The following is a 16792-nucleotide window of genomic DNA, read 5'->3' on the forward strand; positions in this document are numbered from 1 at the left end:
ACACACAGTTCTTCAGACATTCATTACAGTACTGTTTGTTTAATTAAACCACAGATTATCAGTTATATTGTCAAGATACTCAAGTGGCCACTCTAACAATGAAAATAAATGTCTTCAAAAGTAGAAGGTATTCGGGAGGAGGCAAGATCAGGTGGGGGACCATTCTAGCCAATGAGAGGACAGATGGGGTGGCAGCGTAGCCTAGTGATTCGAGCATTGGACTAGTAACCAAAAGTTTGCAAGATTGAATCCCTGAGCTGACAAGGTACAAATATGTTGTTCTGCCCCTTGAACAAGGCAGTTAACCCACTGTTCCTAGGCAGTCATTGTAAATAAGAATTTGTTCTTAATGGACTTGCCTGGTTAAAGGTTAAAGAAAATAAGCATGTGAACAACAGGCACAGCCGATAGTTTTCTAAAAATAGCCGGGATGTAACAGTACACTCGTAACAACCAAGGACCCAAGCATTTCAACTGTTATTAGATCAAATAAGCCATTACATTTTGTGTTAATGAAATTCGACACTCATTGCTGGAGAACACAGATTTTGGGCCCAGTTATCCCCCTCGCTTTGCCTCTTCCTCTCTGTACTGAGCGCACCCCAGAATTGGGCTGCCTGTGTAAGCCCAGCCTTTTAGTAGTAAATCTGTAGTCATTCTCCAGCCATTACTGTATTATTATAGATGGCACAGTATAAGAGTATAATCAAAATGTCTTACCAGTAAAACAAACAAAGGAAACACCAACACACGTAAGAGGGATCACTAAATGACAAGTGTTGTTGGGCTCCTTGATTTTTATTACAAAATATTGATTTCCCACAATTAACAGTACATATTTAGCCAAAACAAAGAACGGAAACAGCCAGCGGTTGGTAATGGATGACTAACAGTGTTTACTCCAGAACAGACCACAGCGGAGAAAACAGGAGTTAACTACAGTAGGCCAATCTGACCCTAGGCTTTGTTCCAGTCAAGCAGTCAACAAGATTCAACAAGCCCATTAATCATCATTATCATTAGACCGACTAGATGAAATTGGTGTGTTGCTAGAACAAAACCCTGCACCCACAGACCTTTTGTGGATGAGATCGGCCACCCTGAACTACAACATTCTAGTCATATGCCTGCTGCCTTTCAAGCGCTGTTACAATCAATTTGAGTGATCACGGAACTCCCAGTGCCGTCTGTCGCTGATACGCCCCCACCAGTCCTCACCCACACATCCCTTAACTCCACATCACGCTCACAAGGATGCAACGTTCTGAATGTTGCAGGTAAATTGTAGAGAAATTAATCCCTATTTTACTACATGACAGAACTAATGTCTGTTTCACATTAAATAAAATGTCGCTCCAGTCCTCTTTGTATTGTCATTAGGAGATTGAATCGGATCGATTGGCCAAAACCATCTTTCCCTGAGTTTGACACAGGCCATGGACAACTGAAGTCTAAAGTACAGAAACAGAAGGCATAGAACAGGACAAAAACTGATCTCATAATGAGATGAGCTGCTATTTATCAGTGTGGTTTAACTCCTAAGCTCAAACCTCTACCCACAGACCCACAGACAGTTGTTTAAGAAGGTGTCCTAATCAGTGCAAACACAGATGGATCAAAAATATTTGGGGGGGCGGGGACTGTTGGAATTTTTTACAGACCCACACACAAACACACACCTCTATCATCCACTAACAGTCACCCCATATCATCCCCACCCAGCACCCCTTCCCTGTCCCGTATCCTCGCCACTCTCACAACAGAGAAAATACTAATAAATGGAGATTGAATGGTTATTGGTTTGCAATCAGTCTGTCAATGCTGTTCCAAAGGAGAACAGCCACATCTTCCATCCACTGGTCTCACAACTCTATACGTGTATCATCTGGGAGAGACAGAGAGCGGGATTAGTCAACTGTATAGGTTTGCCAATCAGTGTTATGTTATGTATGTATGTACCTGGCTTGTCCTTCTGTGTGGTATGGTTCTCTGCTCCTCTCTCCTGGACTCTGTTCTGCAGGCGTTTGATCTCCTGGTCGTAGTCGCTCCACTCTGCTACGATACGAACAGCTGCCTGCAACTTGGGCTCCTTGGTCTGGGGGTTGTTACACTGGAGGAAGGGTTAAACATTTTGGTTTCACCGTCCAAATAAACACAGTGGAGTGTAAAAACACAGAAGTGACTAGAATCTGCACACACTTCGTACCAGATCGATAGTCTTGGCCTTTTTCTTCGAGTTGTCGTCACACCAAGTCTCACACCAGAGCCACTCCTGAGGCAGAGACTTGATAGGCACCTGGTGGATCATATTATTAGGCAGATCCTGGAGACAGAGAATAGGACAATATTAGAAATATAAATACAGAGTTGGAGGATATTTAACTTCACAAAGGTTGTTTGGGAATATCAAAAATCTGAATGTTATACACCCATATTCACTTTTAATAGACACACACACACCTGGTCGAGGTTGGACAGGCTGTTGGGGTCTTGGCTCAGGCCTTGGTATTGTCCTCTCAGTCTGTCTCCTGCTGCTATCTTACGGAACTTCTTCAGATCTACCACATACAGAGCACTGGAGAGACAGAGGGTTACACACACGTCGGTATGCACACACACACACACACACACACACACACACACACACACACACACACACACACACACACACACACACCCTTTTACCACACACAATCAGTTACCTGATGTGATATTTGCGTCCAGCGAGGTGACTCGCCCAGTAGCCCGACTTCCAGAAGCGGAAGCCGTCCATCTCTCTCCGGCTCTCACAGAACGGTGTGTAGCCATACGGGGCTCCTTCAAGGTCAAAGTCACGGAGCTCCTTCAGGTCGGTACGCACTATCTGTAGGAGGAGAGAGGAAAGAGTACTTCTCAGCTTTACGCAAATCAGAGACATGGACATTGAGTGTGTGTGTGTGTGTGTGTGTGTGTGTGTGTGTGTACCTGATCTGCGTCCACGAATAAGAACTTGTCGACGGACAGAGGGAACAGGACATCCAGGAAGAGGATCTTGTAACCCCAGATAATCCTCTGTTTCTCGGTCTGCTGGTGTAACCACCGCGGCCACTTATACTGGACGAGTTCATACTGGAAACCATACTGCTCTGCCATGTACGGGATAAACTCCTGTGGGAATAACATTTATTCTGGACTGAACTCAATGAAAACTCAATATTGGAAACCCTATTCATACCGCCACACTCAAAGTAAACTCCTAGAGTAGTATATATTTATATTTTATACTTAACTACCTTAAATGCTGGGGACAGGTAGTTTTTGAGGAACCAGAACTTGACTGGTGTTTTGGTGTTCTTTAGAACAGACAACATCATGATCCTAAGAGAGAGAACAAATTGTGGGATTACAACAGACAAACACTTGGAAAAACCACACACACACACACACACACACACACACACACACACACACACACACACACACACACACACACACACACACACACACACACACACACACACACACCTGAGGAAACGTTCGTAGAGGTGTCCAGAAGCCACAGAGAAGATGTTGATGACATCATCCTTCTCCTGTTTACTCTCCTCCGTCTTCACACCTCCTGTAAACCCTCTGGGGAGAGAAAGACAGGGAGAGAATAAACACCATCACATTCAGCAGAGATCAAATAGGTATGAAACAGTCGATGTAAAGGGTGGAGCTGGATGCTTAGAGAGAGACACCTGGTGAGTGACTCCCAGAAGCCCGAGTCGTTCTCCTGGGTTCCATCACTCAACAGCTCCTCACTGAACTTCTCTGGCCTCTTCTGGACCTGATCAACACACGACCAATACATTACTTAGCAATGGACTTATTGATCAACTTGAATTCGACCTAAGCTTTATTGGGACCTGGCAGCAACCAACAATATGAAAGCTGTACTCTACAGCTGGGGTCAGAGCAGTACCTTGACTTTGATGATCCGACTCTTGAAGTTGTTCAGCACCACGATGAGGTCATCAGCGTCGGCTGGAGAGTCTGTTCCATCATGACTGGAAGAGAGGATGTGAGGTCAGAGAGAAGAACAACAGGGTGTGCATTGTGCAGGCTTTCGTTCCAACCCAGCACTAACACGCCTGGTTCCACTAGTCATGTGCTAAACTGAAGACGGCGTGATATGTCGAGATGTGATCCTCCGTACCTGTAGATCTTGTAGATTTCGTCAGACCGTCCTTTCCTCAGCTTCAGGATCCAGGCTCCTGGGTTAGCCTTCAACTGGAAATAACCCTGAGGAGGACGACGACAACACAAAGCCCTCGTTCAACCACAACAACGGAGAATAGAAAGGTGTCTGCCTATCAACAGAGGTTAGGGTTAGAGGTCAGGGGTGACTCACCAGGTTGGCCATGACGATGGTGTCGACGATGACAGGGTCGGAGGGAGTTCCCAGGGTGAACTGAAGTCCTCTGGGGGGCTGACCTGTACTCACGTCAAAACAGTGACCCTCCAGCAGCAGATGTTCCAACTCGTATTCTGCTGCTACTATACTGTCCACCTAGACAGGGAGAATAGAGAACCATTATTAAACCTTTAAAAAAAATACCAGAATACCTCCGTCCACAGTCACTACACTCTCCAGCTGAAGAGTGAAGGACAACATTAGCCAAGGCAACCGTGCTATAAATAGAACACAATCCTAAAAACAAAACAGCACAGTTAACAAACCTCTTCCAGGTAGATATTGTCCAGGTCATATCTAGTGCGTATAGACTCCACCATCCAGCTCTCAGGGGTGTTGAGGTTGAGTGTGAAGAGGGGAGTTTGAGGCATGTCCAGGAACTTAGCCAGGGGACCAGGGGAGAAACTACCGTCAGTCTGGAACAACACCTCAGGCTCCAACACATACCGGTAGAAACTGGGAGAAGAGAGGAGGGTTTAGAGAAACACAGGAAAAACCCTCAGGTACTACCAGGGACCTCTAAGGGTAAGGAAAGTAAGACAACAGAAACGAGGTCCCAGCAGTTAAAATAGGATGACCTGCATGTAGCTGGGGTCTGCTCACCTTTTGAGAGGCAGGTCTGAGAGTTTGGACTGGCAGTTCATAAACACGCGCAGGTTCACATTGACCAGCTTCTTCAACACCTGGTAGAGAGAGAAACACGGAGAGACAGATGGCTGTGAGACAGGAGTTCTGTCACTCCAAATACTCTAAGTGACAATTATTTGAAGCAGTACGAACCAATAGGAGCGGAGCTAGTTTCTGGGCGTCCCTGGTTACTGGGTCTATCACGGCAACCATGTCAAAGTAGACGTCTCCCTCTGTGGGACGGATCTTTACAGCACTGTGGACCAATCATAGACCAGACAGAGGTAAGCAGAAAGTATATAGGCAATGAATAAAAACATGAAGTGAAATGTTTTATTAGTTCCAGTACCTGTATTGGTCATCAGCAAAGGCATGTTCCATCCTGGCCTCTCCTTTGGGCTGAGAGGAGAGCAGAGAGTCAATCTTCATCACCAGGTCACTGGCCCGGTCCTCCTCCACCCCAAACTGCTGGACCTTGCTTTTGATTCGCTCTCCCGAGGTCTTCAAAATGATACTCTCCAATAGGAGGAAGTCATCTTGGTTAAAGACCTCCCCATCCTCTAGCGGACCGATGATCTGTCGGCAGAGAGAGAGAAACGCCATTGTGACACTTCAATCACAGTAGGAAATGTGTGTGTGTGTGTGTGTGTGTGTTGCCCACTCACCCGTCCGTTGCTGATGACTGCTCTCTGTCCTTTCCCCAGCTTGAGAACGTCTCGGCAGTAGACAGCGTGAGACAGCAGGAAGTCAAACTTAGGACCTTCAAACGCACTCTTAAACAAGGCAACGTCCATACCCTGGAGAGATGGAGAAAGAAATGATTGTTTTTAGTGTAGGACAGTATAGTAAAGGGTGAGACAGAACGGTGTATAACGTGTGTGTATGCGAGTGTGTGTAAACTCTTTACCCCGACAGTGAACTGTGTGACATCGGCCCCAGTCTCCAGTGCCTTAGCGGTCTCTTCTTTAGCCAGCTTGGTGATGTAGTTTTTAGCGTTGTTAGCCGTCTGGGTCTGCATGGCGGCCCATATCGCCCTGGCAACATGACTGTTGTCCTCGGATGGGCTGTCGCTAGGGTTGTTGATCAGGCCCAATCGCACGTTGTTACTGGTTTTCTGTTGAAGGCAGATTTAGGAGAATCTGTCAGATGGTAGGTTTTTTTGTGTGTGGATTTTTTGGGTCGTGTTAGTGACATCATCATACCATGTGTCTGATGGCATCGTATAGTAGCTGGCGCCCGGAAGGTTGGTCAAAATCTCCCACAACCCAGAACGTGACTGGACGGATGTAGCCATCATCTAGAGAGAGAGAGTTGAAGAGGAGGAGATTAGAGTAAAAGGGTCACAGACCTTGATCCTGAAACATACGAGGTTTGATGTTGCAGTGCCATCTCAATTCTTAGTGTATGAGCAAGACTGACTCTCTCTCTCTCTAAGGCAGTTGGCAGAAACAAACACATCCAAGCATGTCATCTCACAGAGATGCAAGATGGTGAGATAATGTTGCTGAGAAGTGAGATATGGTGAATTCACAGAACTATGGCTCGTAATACTGTCTGTTGAGAGAGAAAGAGAGGAAGTGCAGGAAACTAAATAAGGGTTACCATGGTGGTCTTTGGGGGCCATCCCTGACGAACAAAAGCACAGAGGAGAAAGAACAGAATAGATAGACAAGAGATTTAGGGCTGAAATGTTTAGCTCAATAAGATGAAGCTCTGCATGTGTAGCTGTGTGTGTGTGCGTGTGTGTATATATATCTATCTTACCCTTCTTGGTCATGTAGTTCATGCTGTTAGCCACAGCAGTGCTCTTCTCTCTGCTGTCCAGGGACAGAAAGCGAGCGTACTGATCTATGAAATGGTTATCTGTCAGGAAAGAGAGAGGTGGTTAAGATGGTTCCGTCTGTGTGTGTGTATGTGTGCGCGTGTGTGTAAAACTCACTAGTATTAGATAGGTCCAGGTACGTCCTGGCAGTCGACAGGATTCGAGGGTTGATACGAGGGACAACGTTGGGTTGGGTCATGATGAAATCCACCACATCTTGATCAGTGGCCAGCTCACCCTAGGAAGACACAACAAGAGAAGGTAGGTCTGTCTGTCTGTCTGTCTGTCTGTCTGTCTGTCTGTCTGTCTGTCTGTCTGTCTGTCTGTCTGTCTGTCTGTCTGTCTGTCTGTCTGTCTGTCTGTCTGTCTGTCTGTCTGTCTGTCTGTCTGTCTGTCTGTCTCACCATGTAGACAGCCCGTTGGTAGAAGCTGGTAGTATCCAGTATTTTGTTCATGGTGACAGTTTCTAGCTCCTCTGGGTCTAGCTGTTCTCGCTGGTACGGCATTCCGTTGTACATCACCACTGGCAACGGACCTACACCAGTCTGCATGTAGTAGCCACGCCCTTCCTGGAGGCGGAGATAGATAGGAAGACGGTACATGAAAAACATACCGTTCTGTCAGGAAACATAACGGCACATAAAAGCAGAACCATACCTTCCGGTTGTCGTCGTAAGTGGAGTCTGGTCCAAGAATGCTGCCGACCTCCACATAGGGAAACTTCTTCTCCAACACCTTGACGACATCACCTACACTTAGCTTACCACCGCTAGGCACGCGGTTAAACATCTAGAGAGAGGAGATTCAAATAGAGCATTTCCATCTGATTGGTCAGGCTGATGTTCCAGATCACTGGGATTGGTCAAAAGACTCATCAATGATTCTCATTGGTCAGACCGACTCACTGAGATGATGGTGTCGAAGGCGGCGGGAGCGTCCAGCTCTTCTGTGATGTAGTTAAAGGCTCGGAGCAGAGCCACACCTGCATCCTCCATACCATCGATCTCATCAACATCAGACACCACAAACACCAGTCCAATCCTACAACACACACAGCAGGGTTATTAGGGATGGACCTCTCGATACTCTCACGACACCTAGGTGCCGATACGCTGTGTATTGCGATTCTCACGATTCTACATGTATTGCGATTCTCACGATTCTACATGTATTGATTCTACATGTATTGCGATTCTCACGATTCTACATGTATTGCGATTCTCACGATTCTACATGCATTGCGATTCTCACGATTCTACATGTATTGCGATTCTCACGATTCTACATGTATTTCACGATTCTACATGTATTGTGATTCTACATGCATTGCAATTCTCACGATTCTACATGTATTGCGATTCTCACGATTCTACATGTATTGCGATTCTCACGATTCTACATGTATTGTGATTCTACATGCATTGCAATTCTCACGATTCTACATGTATTGCGATTCTCACGATTCTACATGTATTGCGATTCTCACGATTCTACATGTATTGCGATTCTCACGATTCTACATGTATTGCGATTCTACATGCATTGCGATTCTCACGATTCTACATGCATTGCGATTCTCACGATTCTACATGCATTGCGATTCTCACGATTCTACATGCATTGCGATTCTCACGATTCTACATGCATTGCGATTCTCACGATTCTACATGCATTGTGATTCTCACGATTCTACATGTATTGTGATTCGATACTGTGATTTTATTGCGATTCGATGTTCCAGACATATTGCTCACCATGTCTGCTGCAGGGAGACGAGAGACAAGAGCCACGAGAAAACAAAATAAAAGTCATGGAAACAAAAGTGCCAAAAACAAATTGGCTCCCATTGTAAAAAGATTGAGAACGAGCTATGAAGGAAAAAAGACAGGAGTTATAATATTGTGATATTGTCAAAAAGATGCAATACGTCAAAGATTATACCCCGATATGTAACTTTTTCTTAATCCACCAGAAACACACACCTGAGTGGGATGTTATTGCTGTAGAACATCTCAGCAACATTCAACAGCTCAGCAGAACTCTCATGGGTCGGGTCCAGAATCACCACCTAAAACACAAGACATCATTGCTTTTTGCTGTCAGTTCCAATAATGTTTGGTGTCGCGGTCTGACACACGTATCATCTACTCACGAGGTTGTGAAGGTTTTTCCGGATCTGTCGTATGACTCCGGGGAAGGTTGGTCTGAGGAGCTCCTGGACGCTGTAGGGCCATGAGCCGTACCTGCTGTCTGTCTCCAGGTTATTAATCCACTGAGGAGAGAGAGATTAGATTATCAATGCGAAAAAACAAGAGTTGGGTTATATATGTTTTTTTAACGGCTTGATTGTATACTGAACAAAAATATAAAAACGAAACATGCAACAATTTCAACAATTTTACTGGGTTACAGTTCATATAAGGAAATCAGTCAATTGAAATTAATTCATTAGGCTCTAATCTATGGATTTCACATGACTGGGCAGGAGACCAGCTATGGGTGAGCCTGGGAGGGCATAGGGGGGAGCCTGGCCCAGCCAATCAGAATGAGTTTTTCCACACAAAAGGGCTTTTTTACAGACAGAAATATTTGTCAGTTTCACCAGCTGTCTGGAAATGGAGGAAAACTCGCCTCCCTGCGGACCTCCTTTCACTCCCTCCTCTCTACATTTTCCTCCTCTGTCTCTGCTGCTAAAGCCACTTTCTACCACTCTAAATTCCAAGCATCTGCCTCTAACCCTAGGAAGCTCTTTGCCACCTTCTCCTCCCTCCTGAATCCTCCCCCCCCCCTCCTCCCTCTCTGCAGATGACTTCGTCAACCATTTTGAAAAGAAGGTCGACGACATCCGATCCTCGTTTGCTAAGTCAAACGACACCGCTGGTTCTGCTCACACTGCCCTACCCTGTGCTCTGACCTCTTTCTCCCCTCTCTCTCCAGATGAAATCTCGCGTCTTGTGACGGCCGCCCGCCCAACAACCTGCCCGCTTGACCCTATCCCCTCCTCTCTTCTCCAGACCATTTCCGGAGACCTTCTCCCTTACCTCACCCCGCTCATCAACTCATCCCTGACCGCTGGCTACGTCCCTTCCGTCTTCAAGAGAGCGAGAGTTGCACCCCTTCTGAAAAAACCTACACTCGATCCCTCCGATGTCAACAATTACAGACCAGTATCCCTTCTTTCTTTTCTCTCCAAAACTCTTGAACGTGCCGTCCTTGGCCAGCTCTCCCGCTACCTCTCTCTGAATGACCTTCTTGATCCAAATCAGTCAGGTTTCAAGACTAGTCATTCAACTGAGACTGCTCTCCTCTGTATCACGGAGGCGCTCCGCACTGCTAAAGCTAACTCTCTCTCCTCTGCTCTCATCCTTCTAGATCTATCGGCTGCCTTCGATACCGTGAACCATCAGATCCTCCTCTCCACCCTCTCCGAGTTGGGCATCTCCGGCGCGGCCCACGCTTGGATTGCGTCCTACCTGACAGGTCGCTCCTACCAGGTGGCGTGGCGAGAATCTGTCTCCTCACCACGCGCTCTCACCACTGGTGTCCCCAGGGCTCTGTTCTAGGCCCTCTCCTATTCTCGCTATACACCAAGTCACTTGGCTCTGTCATAACCTCACATGGTCTCTCCTATCATTGCTATGCAGACGACACACAATTAATCTTCTCCTTTCCCCCTTCTGATGACCAGGTGGCGAATCGCATCTCTGCATGTCTGGCAGACATATCAGTGTGGATGACGGATCACCACCTCAAGCTGAACCTCGGCAAGACGGAGCTGCTCTTCCTCCCGGGGAAGGACTGCCCGTTCCATGATCTCGCCATCACGGTTGACAACTCCATTGTGTCCTCCTCCCAAAGCGCTAAGAACCTTGGCGTGATCCTGGACAACACCCTGTCGTTCTCAACCAACATCAAGGCGGTGGCCCGTTCCTGTAGGTTCATGCTCTACAACATCCGCAGAGTACGACCCTGCCTCACACAGGAAGCGGCGCAGGTCCTAATCCAGGCACTTGTCATCTCCCGTCTGGATTACTGCAACTCGCTGTTGGCTGGGCTCCCTGCCTGTGCCATTAAACCCCTTCAACTCATCCAGAACGCCGCAGCCCGTCTGGTGTTCAACCTTCCCAAGTTCTCTCACGTCACCCCGCTCCTCCGTTCTCTCCACTGGCTTCCAGTTGAAGCTCGCATCCGCTACAAGACCATGGTGCTTGCCTACGGAGCTGTGAGGGGAACGGCACCTCAGTACCTCCAGGCTCTGATCAGGCCCTACACCCAAACAAGGGCACTGCGTTCATCCACCTCTGGCCTGCTCGCCTCCCTACCACTGAGGAAGTACAGTTCCCACTCAGCCCAGTCAAAACTGTTCGCTGCTCTGGCCCCCCAATGGTGGAACAAATTCCCTCACGACGCCAGGACAGCGGAGTCAATCACCACCTTCCGGAGACACCTGAAACCCCACCTCTTTAAGGAATACCTAGGATAGGATAAGTAATCCCTCTCACCCCCCCCCCCTTTAAGATTTAGATGCACTATTGTAAAGTGACTGTTCCACTGGATGTCATAAGGTGAATGCACCAATTTGTAAGTCGCTCTGGATAAGAGCGTCTGCTAAATGACTTAAGTGTAAATGTAAATGTAAATGGGTGGCTGGTCTCAGACGATCCCACAGGTGAAGGCGGCGGATGTGGAGGTCCTGGGCTGGAGTGGTTACATGTGGTCTGCGGTTGTGAGGCAAGTTGAACGTACTGCCAAATTCTCCAAAACAACGTTGGAGGCGGCGTATGGTAGAGAAACTAACATTACATTTTCTGGCAACAGCTCTGGTGGAAATTCCTGCAGTCAGCATGCCAGTTGCATGCTCCCTCAAAACTTGAGACATCTGTGGCATTGTGTTGTAGGACAAAACTGCACATTTTAGTGGCCTATTGTCTCCAGCACAAGGTGCACCTGTGTAATGATCATGCTGTTTAATCCGCTTCTTGACATGTCACACCTGTCAAGGTGGATGGATTATCTTGGCAAAGGAAAAATGCTCACTAACAGGGATGTAAACAGATTTGTGCACAACATTTGAGAGAAATAAACTTTGTGGGTATGGAACATTTCTGGGATCTTTTATTTCAGCTCATGAAACAGGACACCAACACTTTACATGTAGCGTTCATATTTTTGTTCAGTATATATACGGATGACATAGTTGGATGGTCAGGGTTAAACAAAGGGGTAGGTGTGTCTTACGTTGACAGCAGGATTGCGGATGTCCACAGCGTAGTCCGAGTCAGAAGGCTGTACGTTGAGTTTGAGGATGTCGTGGATGAAGGGAGTCTCGATAAGGAGAGAACGCAGACCTTCCATCACCCTGGCCTCACTACGGAGAACCTCAAACACACTGGAAACACACACACACACAGTCAATGTGTGTCCCTGAAGATGTATGTGTGTGTGTGTGTGTGTGTGTGTGTGTGTGTGTGTGTGTGTGTGTGTGTGTGTGTGTACCTGAAGATGTCCTGTGTGTCCAGGTCTATGTGTAGTCCGTTGATGAAGAGAGCAGAGTCTCCAGGCTGCAATCCCAGAGTTCCCTTAAAGAACTGGAGAGAGAGAAGAAGAGCGTTATGGTCATTACATGTTAATGGGTAGTAGAGTGAGACAGAAGGAGAGTTATGGATGACTGAGCTCTTACCTTCTGGTTCTCTTCCATCTCTTTACGTATCTCAGAGCTGACCACTGTTTTAGTGATGGACCTGAGAAGGGGAGAGAAACCACCAGAATCACACACTACACAGAGATATAAAAAAAATATGTTTGTGTTCCGTGTGTGTGTGTGTGTGTGTGTGTGTGTGTGTGTGTGTGTGTGTGTGTGTGTGTGTGTGTGTGTGTGTGTGTGTGTGTGTGTGTGTGTGTGTGTGTGTGTGTGTGTGTGTGTGTGTACCTAGCCTTGGTGGGGAAGTTCTGACTGAGGTCTCTCATGACGTTCAGGGCATCTGAAGATGGAGCAGCCAGGATCCGAGCTGCAGTCTGGAAACTCAGATCTGACACACGAAGAGATAAAAAATGAAATATAGTGGGGGAAAAGGAGATGATTACTGTAGTTACAGTTGTCTTGATGCAGGAGAAGAGAGGCAAAGAAAAAATAAAGTCCCGCCCACCTTGCATCTGCCAGACTTTAAGGGGAGCCATCTCATTGGTGCTCTCCACCAGGTGTTTCCTTAGCTCCTTCAGCTGCTCCTTCAACTCAGGGTACAGAGTCCTGGAGAGGGAGAGGAGAGGTACGGAGAGGAAAATGAGAGGGAAAGAAGTTTCTCCACCCATAACGCTCCAAAGCAGAGTGGGTTTGTGGAATAGCATTTCATTTTGGTAGGTTGGTTACTTCAGTTTTCCAAAGAGGAATCCCTGGACCTCATCCACTGGGTCATTCTCCCCCATCAGTGTAGCATTCACTTCCGCTCCCTGGACCTGTGTATCATCCTTAGCCTTGTATTCCTGGTTCTTGATGGCCAGCTCCACTCCATAACCAGACAAATACACTCTACGACTGCTGGGAGACTGGCAACAAGAGAAAGAGGAAAAGATGAACACAAAATGCTGTCGGAATTATGTTTCCCATCATGTGTATTGGGGTGTTTTTCTTACAGCCAGGTAGTGACGAAGCACATAGGTGGCCAATCCCTTGTTGGCTTTGGACAGCATCAGCTGATGGAACATTGTGAATTCCGAACTTCCAATCTCGGCATACAGGATAACAACCGGAATGTCGGGATTTGATCCCGGGAACCTGTGATCGCTTTTGAATAGGTAGGGCTTAGGCCTGGGATAAAGAGGGATGAGATATGGACTATTTAATGAATTATTATCACTTCAACAGGTCTTTATCAATCAATGTGGATATTCACAGTTTGTGTGTGGGTGTCTCCCAGTGTGTTTGTACCGTTCTGCTGCGGTCTCCATCAGTGCAGTCAGTTTCTCCGTGTCACAAGACTTCTCTCCGTGGACATTGAAGAAGGCTGAACAGCCGGATGGAGGGGGCTCGTTGGACGCTATCTACAGGAGAAGGAGGCGAGAAACAGTGATTACACACACACAGAGAGGGAGAGAGTAGTCATCTAGTAGTATTGTAGTAATATTACTTGTTGGAAGGAGTGTACAGTAGCAGAGTAGGCCCTGAGAGAGAGGGCGAACTTGAGCATGTTGAGTTGGACTGTGCTGAGCAGAGCACTGGCTCTCTTCACGATCAGGTCGTAGTACGCCTGGTCTGTATCTGTAACAGAACAACACTTTAATAGATCTTCCAGAGACCAAGTGCTACATAAATCAACATTATCAGTGGAATAAAACATTAAGGCTACCATCATGTTCCCCTTTGATGTTCTGATTTGCTTTGACGAAATCCCAGAACATCTCCTGACTCTCTTCTGCCAGGAACTCACTGAGAAAAAAAGGGGGTGGGGGGTGTGAAGAGAAAGAGGGTATGAAGAGAAAGAAAGGATGTTTTTTATCTTGTTTATGTGTTGAGCATATGTTACCTGGCCTCCAGCAGCAGAGGGGTAGAGGCCCACTTGGTGGTGAGACTGGTGGTGACACCCTTGGAGTCAGCTCCTCCAGATACCACTGGTAGCAGGGACAGGGACAGGGACAGGGACAGGGACAGGAGCAGGGCACAGTGCTGCCACATCCTGGGGCCTGGAGAGGAGAGTTTGGGGAGAGGAGGAAAGGAGAGAAGGATGGTTTAGTTTGGAGAGAAGAGGAAAGGAGAGGAGGATGAGGGAGTTTAGTTTGGAGAGAAGAGGAAAGCAGAGGAGGAAAGGAGAGAAGGATGGTTTAGTTTGGAGAGAGGAGGAAAGGAGAAGGATGAGGGAGTTTAGTTTGGGGAGAGGAGGAAAGGAGAGAAGGATGAGGGGGAGAGGAGGAAAGGATAGAAGGATGGTTTAGTTTGGAGAGAAGAGGAAAGGAGAGAATGATGAGGGAGAGTTTAGTTTGGGGAGAGGAGGAAAGGAGAGAAGGATGAGGGAGTTTAGTATGGGGAGAGGAGGAAAGGAGAGAAGGATGAGGGAGTTTAGTATGGGGAGAGGAGGAAAGGAGAGAAGGATGAGGGGGAGAGGAGGAAAGGAGAGAAGGATGGTTTAGTTTGGAGAGAGGAGGAAAGGAGAGAAGGATGAGGGAGAGAAGTAGGAGGAAAGAGAACAGGGTCAATGGAGATCTGTATTGTATCAGTGCTGAGACTGAAAGACTGGCAACCATGCAAGTAATGATGTTGCCTTCCCTGTTTTATGTGTTTGAGATAGTATAGCTGTATATTTTATATTATAAACTGGGTGGTTCAAGCCCTGAATGCTGATTGGCTGACAGTTGTAGTATATTTAAGCAATAAGGCCTGAGGAGGTGTGGTATATGGCCATATATCACAAACCCCCGAGGTGCCTTATTACTATTATAAAACGGGTTACCAACGTAATTAGAGCAGTAAAGATAAATGTTTTGTCATACCCGTAGTATACGGTCTGATATACCATGGCTGTCAGACAATTAGCATTCAGGGCTGAACAGAACCACCCAGTTTGTACACACGACACAGTCCTTAGCCGTGGTATATTGGTATTATAAACTGGCTACCAACGTAATGAGAGCAGTAAAGATAAATGTCATACCCATGGTATACGGTTTGATATACCATGTCAGCATTCGGTGCTAAAACCACACAGTTTATAATGGCCATATAACACAACCCCTCGGGCGTTATTGCTTAATTCTAATCAGCCCAAAATTAGCTGTGCAGTTAGCACACTTGTCATGATTGTAAACACTGCGCCACTAATTCTAACCAATTAGAGTGCTCAGCGTGGCTGTTCGAGGGAGAAATATCCAATGAGCATCTTGACAGGACTTCCGGATTGTTTCAATAAAATCCGATATGGTCAGCTAGCTGGCAACTTAAACCCGAATGGTTAGCTATTCTTTAGCTATTTAAATTACGTGTCAGAAGTTGACACCCTACGTGTTGGTCTTGCTATGTTTGATGTTTAAGTTAACTTGCTGTCGCTTGCTAGCTATTCGTTAGAATAACTGCAGCCTTCATTGGTTAGCTTGCTTGCACACAGGATAACCTAGCTAGTTAGTTCGCGTCAGAATACGTGCAAACTTACAAACAATTTGTGGTGCAACCTCTGACCAATAGTAGCTAGTGGTGACACCTTACAGAATGTTTTGCTAACATTAAATGAATGTAAACGTACATACCGAAACCGGCTTGGTAACTTCCCGCATCTGCCATGATCAGAGGGGAGTGGGTGGGGTCCTGGCAACTTCAGTGTAGGTAGATTGCTTTTTTTGCCTGTTATAAATCTAAGAAAAAGTATTGCCTGTAAGTTTACGTTTCATTTTATTGGATATATGACTACCCCTTGTTGTATGTATGAATTATGTTTTATCACTTAAATTAATCAAAGCAGTACAAAATAAAATATTTGCTACATTTATCCACGCTTCAAGTTGGCAACTTGGGCGCCATGTTGGCTCAAAAGGGCCAAGATTTCCCGTAGTTTCATCAGCTTATAGAGGTTTCATTGCATTTTGTGGCACTGCAATACTGTTCAATGTATCAACAGAGAAGTTATAAATAGTTCCTTCTCCGCATCTAATGTACCAACACCAAGTCAACTCAACACTCTACGTATTCAGATAACTTCCAATGAATTGCTAGACTTTCCACTTTTATTTTATCATCAGAATCGTTGATTTGTGATTGAATGCCCTTATAGGGTAGGCCGTCATTGTAAATAATAATTTGTTCTTAACTGACTTGCCTAGTTAAATAAATAAAACTAAAGAAATATTATTCCCATGTTCCTATACACCACCTTCTCTCTGGACCATAATTAACTGCATCAGGTGGGTTACTGCAGGGCTGGAATGAA

The 16792-nt window shown here is 46.3% G+C and overlaps 1 protein-coding gene across 2 annotated transcripts; it reads right to left on the reverse strand.

Moving 5' to 3' along the window:
• Positions 1–23: 23 nt before the first annotated feature.
• Positions 24–16249, reverse strand: LOC124007804 (UDP-glucose:glycoprotein glucosyltransferase 1-like). Of its 2 annotated transcripts, XM_046318571.1 has the most exons (39): positions 16116–16249; positions 14405–14561; positions 14228–14307; positions 14009–14139; positions 13810–13922; positions 13515–13689; positions 13252–13427; positions 13031–13131; positions 12814–12913; positions 12565–12625; positions 12381–12472; positions 12123–12273; positions 9037–9156; positions 8867–8952; positions 7790–7925; positions 7542–7673; positions 7289–7453; positions 7002–7122; positions 6827–6925; positions 6665–6688; positions 6265–6359; positions 5970–6176; positions 5728–5859; positions 5412–5638; positions 5216–5318; positions 5039–5118; positions 4702–4891; positions 4373–4531; positions 4178–4263; positions 3944–4028; positions 3720–3808; positions 3505–3609; positions 3273–3357; positions 2965–3147; positions 2703–2863; positions 2461–2575; positions 2207–2323; positions 1960–2110; positions 24–1885 (listed from the first exon to the last, which is right to left on the reverse strand). In XM_046318571.1, the coding sequence occupies exons 1-39, from the start codon at positions 16147–16149 to the stop codon at positions 1863–1865; spliced, it is 4647 nt and encodes a 1548-aa protein (XP_046174527.1). In that variant the 5' UTR covers positions 16150–16249; the 3' UTR covers positions 24–1862. The 2 variants fall into 2 exon arrangements, with proteins under 2 accessions (XP_046174527.1, XP_046174528.1); XM_046318572.1 differs by lacking the exon at positions 6665–6688.
• Positions 16250–16792: the final 543 nt, after the last annotated feature.

The sequence above is a fragment of the Oncorhynchus gorbuscha genome, linkage group LG21 (assembly GCF_021184085.1).
Source record: "Oncorhynchus gorbuscha isolate QuinsamMale2020 ecotype Even-year linkage group LG21, OgorEven_v1.0, whole genome shotgun sequence".
NCBI classification, from domain to species: domain Eukaryota; kingdom Metazoa; phylum Chordata; class Actinopteri; order Salmoniformes; family Salmonidae; genus Oncorhynchus; species Oncorhynchus gorbuscha.

What these genes read in the sequence shown, in the direction of transcription:
- LOC124007804 (XM_046318571.1), bottom strand. Translation starts at nt 16,149, where the DNA reads ATGGCAGATGCGGGAAGTTACCAAGCCGGTTTCG. An exon ending in ATGGAGACCGCAGCAGAACG is followed by an intron (nt 13,690 to 13,809) that starts GTACAAACACAC and finishes TCTTTATCCCAG; the next exon opens with GCCTAAGCCCTACCTATTCA. An exon ending in TATTCGTGGACGCAGATCAG is followed by an intron (nt 2,864 to 2,964) that starts GTACACACACAC and finishes CTCCTCCTACAG; the next exon opens with ATAGTGCGTACCGACCTGAA.